Source organism: Populus nigra, chromosome 15 (genome assembly GCF_951802175.1).
Source record: "Populus nigra chromosome 15, ddPopNigr1.1, whole genome shotgun sequence".
NCBI classification, from domain to species: domain Eukaryota; kingdom Viridiplantae; phylum Streptophyta; class Magnoliopsida; order Malpighiales; family Salicaceae; genus Populus; species Populus nigra.
The window spans coordinates 9,037,353-9,049,848 of record NC_084866.1 but is presented as its reverse complement, the minus strand read 5'-3'; the positions used below and the strand labels follow the sequence as shown (position 1 = coordinate 9,049,848).

At 37.9% G+C, this 12,496-nt stretch overlaps 1 protein-coding gene across 1 annotated transcript; it reads left to right on the top strand.

Moving 5' to 3' along the window:
- The first annotated feature begins 346 nt into the window (after positions 1 to 346).
- On the top strand, positions 347 to 3,646 carry LOC133674559 (leucine-rich repeat extensin-like protein 4). Its single transcript, XM_062095741.1, has one exon. It carries the CDS (start codon positions 654 to 656, stop codon positions 3,144 to 3,146), a length of 2,493 nt encoding a protein of 830 aa, XP_061951725.1. The 5' UTR covers positions 347 to 653; the 3' UTR covers positions 3,147 to 3,646.
- Positions 3,647 to 12,496: the final 8,850 nt, after the last annotated feature.

The following is a 12,496-nucleotide window of genomic DNA, read 5'->3' as shown; positions in this document are numbered from 1 at the left end:
TTTTTTAAACTTAACTTGATTTTAACCCCAAACCAGTAGGATCATGCATCGATCCATCGGACCGGGTTAGATTTCAAAAACTATATACAACATTCCAGCCGCTTCTTAATATTGTAAAAAAAAAAAAAAAGATGAGCTGTGCGGGGAAATGGAATTTCAAAATAACGAATTTAAAGTAGCATTTATATCGGGCGAGAAAGTGAACGCGAAAAAGTGGCATATGATGAGATGAGAGAGTGGAGTGGATTTAGAGTTTAAAAAAAGAAAAAAAAGAAAAAGAAAAAAGAAAGTGAGAGAGAATCTGGTGGGCTTTGAGCTGTGATTTAGCTGTCCTTCGATGCATTATTTCTTCTTCCCCTTCACACATATCTCCAAAATCCCTAGAAAAAACCCCATCTCCCTCTCTCTCCTTACGCCCAAAAACACATCCCCATTTCTCTCCTCAAATCTCTCTCCCCCTTCCTCTCTCTCTCTCTCTCTCTCTCTCTCTCTCTCTCTCGCACATTCTGTGTTTCAGATCTCGAACTGCCTAGCTTTTGCTTCATCAACCCATTCTCTTGCAACTCTACTTCGGGGGAGAATTAGGGAGGTGGTAGAAAGAAGAGCCAGAAGAACTGAAAGTGGCATTTCGGATATCAGATGTCTCATGTGAGATGAAGAAGACGACCCACTCCCATCTTCTTCTCTCACTTCTCATTGCCTTGTTTTTTGGCACAGTTGTGTGCCTCTCTGCTGCTAAGCAAGCACCGACTATCTCTAGCTATGGAGGCCTCAGTGACGCCGACGCTATGTACATCAAGAAGCGGCAGCTTCTTTACTACAAAGACGAATTTGGTGACAGAGGAGAGAGAGTCACAGTAGACCCATCGCTGGTTTTTCCGAATCCAAGACTTAGAAATGCTTACATAGCATTACAGGCTTGGAAACAAGCCATCTTCTCAGACCCTCTAAACCTGACAGCCAATTGGGTTGGATCCCAAGTTTGCAACTATGAGGGGGTTTTCTGCGCTCCAGCTCCGGACAACAAAACAATCCGTACAGTTGCCGGCATTGATCTCAACCACGGTGATATTGCAGGGTACTTGCCTGAGGAGCTTGGCTTGCTGGTGGATCTTGCATTGTTTCACATCAACTCTAACAGGTTTTGTGGGACTGTACCTCGTAAGTTCAAGGACATGAGGCTGCTCTTTGAACTGGATCTTAGCAACAATCGGTTTGCTGGGAAATTTCCACAGGTTGTGCTCAAGCTGCCTTCACTCAAATTCTTGGATCTGAGATTCAACGAGTTTGAGGGTACTGTACCAAAAGAGCTATTTGACAAGGACTTGGATGCAATCTTTATCAATCATAACAGGTTCGTTTTCGATCTACCTGAAAATCTTGGCAACTCCCCAGTATCTGTCATTGTTTTGGCGAACAACAAATTTCATGGATGTGTGCCGTCAAGCTTAGGTAACATGTCAAACCTCAATGAAATCATCCTCATGAACAATGGGTTTAGATCTTGCATGCCAGCAGAGATAGGTTTGCTTAAAGACCTAACAGTCTTGGATGTTAGCTTCAATCAATTAATGGGTCCATTACCAGACGCATTTGGTGGAATGGCGAGTCTTGAACAGCTCAATGTAGCTCACAACATGCTCTCAGGGAAGATTCCGGCAAGTATTTGTAAGTTGCCGAATTTGGAGAACTTCACCTTCTCTTATAATTTCTTCACTGGAGAGCCACCAGTGTGTTTGAGTCTACCGGATTTCAGTGACAGGAGGAATTGCTTGCCAGCAAGACCATTACAGAGATCTGCTGCACAATGTAACGCATTTTTGTCTAGACCTGTTGATTGCAGCTCGTTTAGATGTGCTCCTTTCGTTCCATCTTTGCCTCCTCCTCCTCCTCCCTCACCTCCAATGCCGGTACCTTCACCTCCACCACCAGTTGTTATTCCACAGTCACCTCCACCCTCTCCGCCACCTCCAATATTTTCACCCCCGCCACCATTTATTCCACAGTCACCTCCACCCTCTCCGCCACCTCCAATATTTTCACCCCCGCCACCATTGCACTCTCCACCTCCGCCCCCTCCACCAGTGTACTCTCCGCCTCCTCCCCCTCCACCTTCTCCATCGCCGCCGCCACCACCCCCACCCCCACCCCCACCCCCACCCGTAAATTCACCACCACCCCCACCGCCTTCTCCCCCACCACCCTCTCCCCCACCACCTTCACCACCCCCACCCCCATCTCCATTACCTCCATGTGTACGGCCCCCACCCCCGCCTCCACCAAATTCCCCACCACCGCCACACTCACAGCCCCCGCCTCCACCACCGGTTTATTCTTCACCACCACCTCCTGTCAATTCTCCAACTCCCCCATATCACTCTCCTCCACCTCCATCACCCCCACCTTGTATAGAACCGCCTCCACCTCCACCACCATGTGTAGAGTATTCACCACCCCCACCCCCTCAATCGCCCCCCCAACCTTCTCCACCATCACCAGTGTATTCTCCTCCACCGCCTCCTACTCCACCTCCCCCACCATCATCACCGCCACCACCACCACCACCACCATCCCTGTCTCCCCCGCCGCCTCCTACACCACCCCCACCATCTCCATTACCTCCATGTGTACGTTCCCCACCACCGCCTCCACCAAATTCACCACCACCTCCATCACCAATATTCTCCCCACCACCACCTATTCCTTACTATTATAACTCCCCACCACCCCCATCACCTCCACATTCGCCTCCACCTCCACATTCACCTCCACCACCAGTTTATCCTTACTTGGCACCTCCACCACCACCTCCTGTCAATTCTCCACCTCCCCCAGTTTATTCATCACCGCCTCCACCCCCACCTTGTATAGAACCGCCTCCACCTCCACCTCCACCATGTATAGAGTATTCACCACCTCCGCCCCCACCTTCATCGTCACCGCCTCCTCCTATACATTATAAGCCACCACCATCACCATCCCCACCACCACCAGCAGTTTACTACCATTCTCCCCCACCATTGTCGCCTCCACCCCCATCCGTAATCTATGGAAGTCCGCCACCTCCGACTCCAGTGTATGAGGGACCATTACCACCAATCACAGGGGTCTCATATGCTTCCCCTCCACCACCACCCTTTTATTGATTCTTTTGAGAATTTCCGATCTCTAACCTTCCATCAAACAAGGAGAGAAATACTATGGATTTCGTCATCAGGGTTTCTTGTTTCCTCTTGTGGGCGATTCTCGTCGCTCTGCTAGAGAAAATTGAGAAAGAATCTGGGCAGTTTACATGATTGAATCATCTCTTGCAGATGGTCTCAGTCAGATTTATTGCATTGTTATTACTGATCATTGTTAAAGAATTGAAGCAAAGAAGACAATTTAGAGAGGTAAGAGGGGAAATTGTCTCCATATTTATTTGAATTGTTATGGAATATTTGAGTTGCGAAATAAAAATGGCAGAGAAAGATCAGTAGGTTGCAGAGAGAGTGCATGTATAGGGATGGAACGGAGACCATAATCAGGGCTAGCTAGCATTGCTGCTCGATTGTGTTCTTTGTTCTTTTTTCTTCTTTTATCATACCTGGTTCCTTATTTTTGTTTTTCGATTTATAGTATAATAATCACGAACACTTCACTTGTATTACGTTGTTATTTCTCTTCTGTGAGATTGAACCTTACAAATGGTTGTGTACTGGTTATAATGTATGATTATGTAGATCTTGCTAGGATAAAACTGTCCAGCTGCCGAGACAATAGCCATTTGTCTATATGCGTTGTGATTAGTTGTGGTTTTGAATCGATTCACCTTTCTGGGAATCCATGGCGTTTCAGCTCTGGTGATCCTACTCGTCTAGTAAATGCCAGATGCTATATATATATATATATATAATATCGGTGGGGGAACACTTTTCCAGCTTGTGACATTTTCTGGATCGAGGCTAGCTAGATGCATGGCGGGACCCGAACAGCCAGTCTAGGTCCCCCTTGATTGGTGCTAGATGAGCTCCTTGATTTCCTCCTCTTTTTTGTCATTAGATTAGCAAGATTGCATGCTTGAAATCGGTTTATTTATCTGAAATTAAGCTGTCGGCAAGGGTTCTTAACTTTCCTATTGATGATCATTGATGAAGCTCGTGAAGAGCGGAGTCAATTTGGAAACTTCTGCTTAGGTGTGGTGTGCTTGCCTGTGCTTGTTGACTCTTTGTCCTAAACGACGCGCCCTTTCCTTATTTTCCAGCTGCTTGAATGAGACCTCTTTTGGATCATCCTTCGCCCTTGTTTCACATGATGAGATGAGATGAGATGTTTTTTGTTTTTTGTTTTTTCTTTTGTTATTTGGTACGCTAGTGGAATTACGAATCTCACGTAAAGACACTGCCATTGACCATCCCACAAGCGCAGCTGGTCTTTGCCCATTACCCATGGTGGCGCAAATGTGCCCTCCACCTCCACCACCACCACCAAGTTGAGTGAAGCCCATATGCGCTAAGCACGATTTAGCACCTCTCTCCCCTTGGATTGAGAAAAGCAGCTGTCCAGGGCAGGTGGCCATACGGGGTCCCACGTTATTAAATCCCAGCTGGTACACCTTTATTTGTATTGTTGCGGAAATTTAAAGGCAAGAGCACAGTTTTCGTGGGTGCTTTAAATTTCTTCCAGTAGGGCTCTTGCTTTTTGCATATAAATACGTATACGTATACATGCATGCAGTGGGGCTAATGAATTTTCGCTTAAACAGAGGCTTAAACAGAGCCTCTCTAATAATAATAAAACATGAAAAGGCGTTTTGTGGGGCTAGGGTTTCATCAGTTTGTAAATTCATTTGGTACTATTCTATGCAAACACCTACTCCTAAAAGTACTTTTAGGGAGAAATGCCATAAATGAATTATCTCTGCCCTCTACGGCTCTACTTACCCTATGGGAGGGAGGGAGGGAGGGAAGTAAAAAAAAAGAAAAGAAAAAAACAGGACAGGAGAAGTTACCTTATAACGTCTCGAACATGATGGTCCCTCTATCAACTTTTTAAATTTAAATTCCTGTATTAATACCAGATAAATTCTTTCATATCAATACAGAAGGTGAATATAAAAGATAAATTATAAGACTTGGATAGCCCGATGGATCAATTCTTTATCAAAATAATATTGTTCTTGTTCTTTTATATATATACCTTCAAGTTGAGACTTATAACTATAGACATGATTATCATCAAATTTATTATATTCACTTTATCATATAAGCAGATGGAGAACAAAGATAGAGAGGAAAAATAGTAAAAGAATCAAAAGGAAAAATCTTAAATCCCCATATGATTTCTCCAACAAATCCCTATAATTTAATATCTTTTCCTCCAACAACCAATCTTAACTCAGATTAATAGCATATTTTGTCTCTACGCTCTTAATATTTTATACTATGGTCCTTCTAATTTATTCTTTTAGTTGTTTTGTCTGCTCAATAATTTTTTTTCATAGTTGTTTATATCATTGGTTTATTTATACATAAGACTAAAATTGTTACGAGGGGATAACAACTCTAATAAAAAAAAAACAAATGTAACATCCCAATTACCGGGACAGCACACAATCATATTTTAGGAAAAACATAGTAAATTTTTTTATTGAAATGAAATCATAAGTACAACAATAATTTTCCAAATGTTCATATAATAAGAACGAGTATTAATTAGTATTTAAATAAAAAAAACAAACATATGTGGAAATTATAAATACATGATAATATAAATTATGTTCAAACATTCGATTTAAAAGATGTTATTACAATTCAAGTCATAATAGTTTCTTAAGATACAAAATACACCAACATTCGTGTAGTTCTAAATGACACAAAAGATAGAGGATCTAAAATATTACTCATATCATAAATATGATAGACCTGAAACAAATATAACATTGGAAAATAATTATTAAAAAAAAATTCTAACATTAATAGTCAAACAATATATTCAAGGCTACATATTATCATATTCTTTATAATTTTCCATCTAATCCCCTTTTCATATTTCTAGATTTATTTCTTCTTGATTCACTAACATTTTCCTTTCCACTTCCAAATTTTCCGACGAATGTCATATGTTAATGTTAAAGGACAATTCCTTTAAAAATATCGATACCATCAACTACTCTCCACAAGATTACTAATAAAATCTTTTCTTCCCAAAACCTTGGGATAGTAATGCCGATACTAATGAATCTTATTAGCATCATTAGTAGACTTTACCAGGACCGACTAATCAAGTTTGTCGTAAATACTGATATCAATGCAGCCCATTGATATCATTAACTATTTCTAACCTGAAATAGTTAATCAACTCTCAATAACACTTTGGGATATCTTTGAAAATGCCGATGTCAAAAATCCTTGCCTTTATTAGCTTTCACAATAGGAATAACTAATTAAGTTTCATAGAATTGTTGATATCGACATCGCCCATCGATATCATTAACTATTCTTAACCCGAATAGTTAATCAAGTTCAGTATCCCTCATTCTCTAGAATGGTCATGCCGACGTTAATACACCCTACTAACATCATTAACATCTCATACTTGGGACTGACTAATCAAATTCAAGAAAATTGTTGTTAATAAAGTCCATTAATATAGTTCACCATTCCTAACCGGAACAATTAGTCAAGTCTGTTTTCATTTCTCATTTATTTCATTTGATCGTTTCTCTTTTAGCAACATCAATATGTATAAAATCCAAGAATTAAATAGATTTTCATAGTTACATATATTTAAGAAGGGTATATGTATAGGACATCTACCTGTTGTAGAAGCTCAACTTGCACTCCCTTGTTATTCTTGTGCCTCTCCTGTTGTCCCTCCTAAATTCACAGATATACCACATTATTTCTTATTGAAGTTACATTTATCATAATAGTAATAATAACAACAATGTTGACTTCCTTTTAACAATTGCTTCCTTTACATTTGTGTTTCCCATTACATCCTTCAAGATCATTGTTCTTTATTTAATCATAACTAACATCACAAATTTGGTTTTAAACACAATTTATTTTATTTTGAATGCTAAGGCACGACACTACATATTTTTTGAAAGGAAGGAAACCCAATTATGCCCCTAACATGACTAAATTTCCTGTTATGACAACTTGTCAAAACTGCTAGTAGAAGTTGCAGCTCGACCTCTTCTTAGATATTTACATATATCTGGAGTTCTAGAGCTTCAATTTAAACGAGGTCAGACTCGTTGGAAAGCTAACATCATTGTCTATAACTTCTATGAGAAAACATTTCCTATATTTTTATCATTTTTAGGCTCGAATTGTCTCTGGAATCAAGGTGATGAATATGTCTAGTTTTCGTCAATGGTTTGAATGAACCTTTAATATCTTCATTTCTCCTCCCTCTTCTCTCAAGACAACCATTTTTAAATATGACCTCCCGAAGATCATTTAAGCTGATTCACCCTTTTTTGTGTAAAGTGATCAAAAATTATTTCAAGAAACATACGCATTATTGGATTCCATATTTTCCTACATTTCACAGCTCCTCCTAAGTCAAGCCATATACCATACATTATAACCAATAGACTCATTTCTACCTTAGATAACACACACATTTGATTTATAAAATTCCTTTACTATTAAATTATCGTGCTTTACTTATAAATAAACTTTCTAGTACACTTATTTACCCACTATTAACATATGAAATCTCAAAACTCCTCTCTCGCCTCTTAATCTTGCCTTGGCCGAAACTTAGCTTAAAGGAATCAGGTTTCCTTCTGCTTCTCATGCAATCATTTATCTTATTTAGTCACTGTTCACATTATGACAACACATCATAATGACTTTGTTGTAACCTAATTTTGGATCCACCAAGATTTTCTCGAATGTTATTTCTATTATTATTTATAAAAATCCAAAAAAATTAAGAAAAAGTTTAAAAATTCAAAATATACTTTTCTCAAGTCAACCGCATCTTTCCATCAAAACCGAGTCCACCGGGTCAATACAGGTCAAACCATGTCGACCAGGGTAAAAAATGAGTTTCGGACCGTTTCGGGTCAAAACCGTCATTTTTGGTCAAAACCAAGTCCACCGGGTCAATACGGGTCAAACCATGTCGACCAGGGTAAAAAATGAGTTTCGGGTCAAAACCGTCATTTTTGACCAAAACCGAGTCCACCGGGTCAATACGGGTCAAACCATGTCGACCACGGTAAAAAATGAGTTTCGGGTCGTTTCGGGTCAAAACCGTCATTTTTGACCAAAACCGAGTTCACCGAGTCAATACGGGTCAAACTATGTCGACCGGGGTAAAAAATGAGTTTCGGGTCATTTTGGGTCAAAACTATTATTTTCGGTCATTAAAATTAATTTTTAGCGGTTGAAACGAGGTTTTTCTAATACTGATTTGTGTTTTTTATATATAAATATATATATTATTATATATAATAAAACAAAATTAATAATTCAGAATTGTCATATTAGGCGGGGCAGTTATATTTATTGTAGGCGGAGCAGTTGGATGAAATACAATTTTTATTTAAAGAAGATGCTTCTTGTCTGCTGTCATTGGCTATAAATAGCCAGTGATAGATCGAGAAGATGGAGGAGAAAAACAAAAGAGGAGAAAAAAAAAAGAAAAGAAAGAAAGACAAAAAATCTTTACTATTCATATTTTTTCACTATTTCTTCATGCGAGTAGGATATTGATTTTAAAAAAAAAACAATTTGAAAAATACCAAATATATCCTAACCGTTAGATCTATAGTGTTATGATCTGAACCATTGATTTAATAGGGTACAATAGGGCTTACCACACCCAATTAAAACCCAAATCAATCTCAGCCCTTAAAACAATTCTCCCTTAGATCCGGTGGCGCCACGTCACACGGTGTACCGAGCTTTCGGTGTACCGCGCCACACCAGATCAAGGATCCTCTCATCCGGACCGTCCGATCAACTTGCAGATCCATCCAATCGCAGCCGCAGGTTCAGTTCAACGAAGATCCAACGGTTAACAGCCTTCCGATGCACCGGTGAACCATGCGCGCGTTCACACTATAGCACAGCTCAGAGTCTCTCTCTCCTCTCGCCGGCGACTCTCTCTCTCTCCCCCGATCTCCCATCTCCGGTCGTCTCCAGCCTCCGCACCACCACAGAAAGGTTTCTCCCCTGATGTAAAGAAAAACCCCGGTGGTTTTCATTGATTTCGCCGCCTCATTTGGCCGGAAAAGGGCCGCGATTGTCGGCGGCCACCGAAGCTTCAAGTCGTTGATTCTCCTTCGTCAGCCATCAACGGCGGACGATACCACCTCCATCAGAATCCTCGTTCTCAGATCTACCAGGATCGACCGTCGGTTGGACAGAAATCTCGCCGGGAAATCTCGCCGCCGCCCACAGTAACCGCGCGTGTGCCACACGCGCCGCCAGTGGCATTTTCGTAATTTTTCGAGAAATCCGAGGGTATTTCAGTCTTTTACCTATACATTGACACTCAGGTAATTTTTTGGGTTTCAACTGGTATTTTTGATATTTTTTATATATAAATGCTTATAAATTTTCTTGCATGTTGTAAAAAAATACAAAAACCAAAGTTGACAAGTCTCCTAATTTTTAGGGACTGATGTCATTTTTAACGCGTCTCCTATTTTTAGGGACCGACGTTAACCATTTAAAAAAAAACAAGTTACCAATAAACCCAAAATATAATGGATTATATCCATTATTTCTTTTGGTAATCCAGACGTAATTCTCCTTTTTAGGGACAAGCATCAATATTTTAGACGAGTCTCCTAATTTTTAGGGACTGATGTCATTTTTAATGTGTCTCCTATTTTTAGAGACCGACATTAATCATTAAAAAAATTTACAAATCAGCCCAAAATATAATCGCATTTGAATCAAATAGAAAACACACAAGTAAGGGTAACCTTTCTATTGAAAGGATGTTTTAAGGGTGGTGTCTACCTTCCCTTAATCATAACTAACCCCGTACCCGAATCTCTGGGACCAGTGTCTAATTTGGGATTTCTAGTTCCCTCAAATTACTAGATGGCGACTCCAATAAAATCTTTGTTTCCCCCAATCGAGAAAAAAACCCCTTTTTGTTAAATAATAAAAAAAAAAACGGGAGCCGTCGCCCGACGTCGTGTATCGACAGACTTTATCAAGAAAATCATAAATTCTTCTCATCCTATTCATTCCCGTAATGGACGGCCACTTTTGTTCCCTTAATCATTGGTTTTTCTTTGGTATTTTTATATGATTTCATGTTCAAGGTAATTTACAATACTTTAATTAATCCAATTTCAACAAACTACATTTCCCTAATTTTACTTAAGAACCCTAATTTTAATTCAAGATTAGTACACAATTCCTAATCGAATTTAAATTGCTTTACACAATTAGGTTTAGGGCTCCTTACCTGGTGATAATTTGGATTTTGATTCTTAATCGGTTGAAAAATTTCAACTCTACCCTCTTTGCATGCAGCCGACCCTTTTCCTCTCTTTCCCTTACAATTTCTTTACTTGTTTCTTACTAATTCCCTTGCCAAAAGATGTTTTCCCTACCAAGTAATTTAGAACTTGTATAGACTTGACAAATCTTGGTGTTTTTCTCTCAAATTTTGGTGGAAAAATCTAAAATTCTTCCCCTCTTATTTGTCTCCATGCTGCCAGCCTCATGAAGGAGAGAATGAGGTATTTATAGTCCCATTCTTTTTAATTACACTTTGGCCCTATTATTTCTTCTTTTTACAATTTGAGTTATATTTCTTTTTTTTCTTTTAAAATCCCTCATTAACAACTGAATTTATCTGGTTTTCCATACATTTAACCTCACCCTTCTTCACCATGAGGTTAATTAAAATTTTTTTTTTCTATATTATTTTTAATTTATGTAAAAGTTTATTCTCAGTGTTTACAGTAAAGATATGTTTTAAAAACACCATTATGTAAAGAAAACACGAGTTCTAAAGGAGAATAAGTTTGCAGAAAACATAAGTGCAGAAAAATAAAGAAAAATTATAAAGAAAGCAATAAAGAAAATAAAAGCAATAAACCCTTTAGGAAAAGAAAATAGAAGAAGATATGTTGCAGGAATCTAAATATGCAGGGTTGACCATCATTGAGGGTAGTATTTCGCCCTATTTATATTGTTATAGAGATTGAATCTTACATGTCTAAGTAATTCTAATCCTATATATATATATATATATATATATATATATATATATATATATATATATATATATATATATATATAGGCTTATTAAATTCTAATACAATCTGAATTCATCTTATGTTAATATACACATGAATCATAATATAATCTCTGATTTCTGGTTAATTATTGTGTTAAGTACTTTCATTTTGAATAAGACTGTATATCTTTAATTATGCGTACTTTCAAACTCCATTGGTCGATCATTTTTTGTAGTTGCTTGGTTGATAGGTTGACTACTTCTTCAGCACTTTTAGTTAATTAAGGACTTTTCCAGCTTGGTCAATTCTTTTAATTCTCAGTCAATTTTAACTTGTTTCCTCTACTTTATGGTGAACAATAAATGTTCTCTTTGTTTAACATATGTATATTTATTTTAGATGTAAAAAGTTCCCTCATGTTGCTTTATTTCTCAAATGAAGGAATATTAACCTTATCGTACTTGTATTAAAATCAATCGATCAAATAAACAAAGTATGATGTGGCAAATAATATTGTTCACCTAAAATCAGTCGATTATGTTTTAAAATATGTCTAACATGTCAAACTCTTTAGTTAATCAATTTAATTTAAAAACTATATATGTTTTGGAATTTGGGTGTGACGTTTAAGTTTCTTAACTTGCACTCAATTCTTCATCTTTTATATAACAATTCTCAAATTTTCTAAAAGCCTTGAAGATTTTTATATAAAGATTTAATCAAAAACTTTAAACACCTTTTTTCCTATTAAAAACAAGAATGACAACCTCAAGCTTTAACTCCATTAAAATCTATGATTATTTGGCATTATCATAACCTTAGAGATTTCTTACCGAATGTAAACTAGTTTGTTGTTAATGCTACACCAAGATATACGAGTGGAGAATATCTTAACCTGTTTATAAAAAAGTGTCACAATAAGCAAAAGATTACCACTTTATTCTAGATATTAAGAAAAACAAATTCCTTTTTAGCTTAACCATGAAAATCTCAAAACATAGATGAAGCCATTCTAATATGGCCAAGCATTGTCCTTATAAATTAGATGATAAAGTAGGATACAAGAAAGTTCTGGTGAATAATAAAAGCGTTAAAAAATCTTTGATATTATTCAGCTAACCATAATCACCACCAACCTAGAAGGAGTAATTAGTCCCTCTTTTTCTATTTCAGTCAAAACCTAACAACCTCTTCTTTTTTCAGGTATGAGATGCAAACTATTACTTCTTATGTCCTGGCCTTAATAGGAGGTTTATAAATAGTAGGTGAAGAGCTTTGCACTTTCAT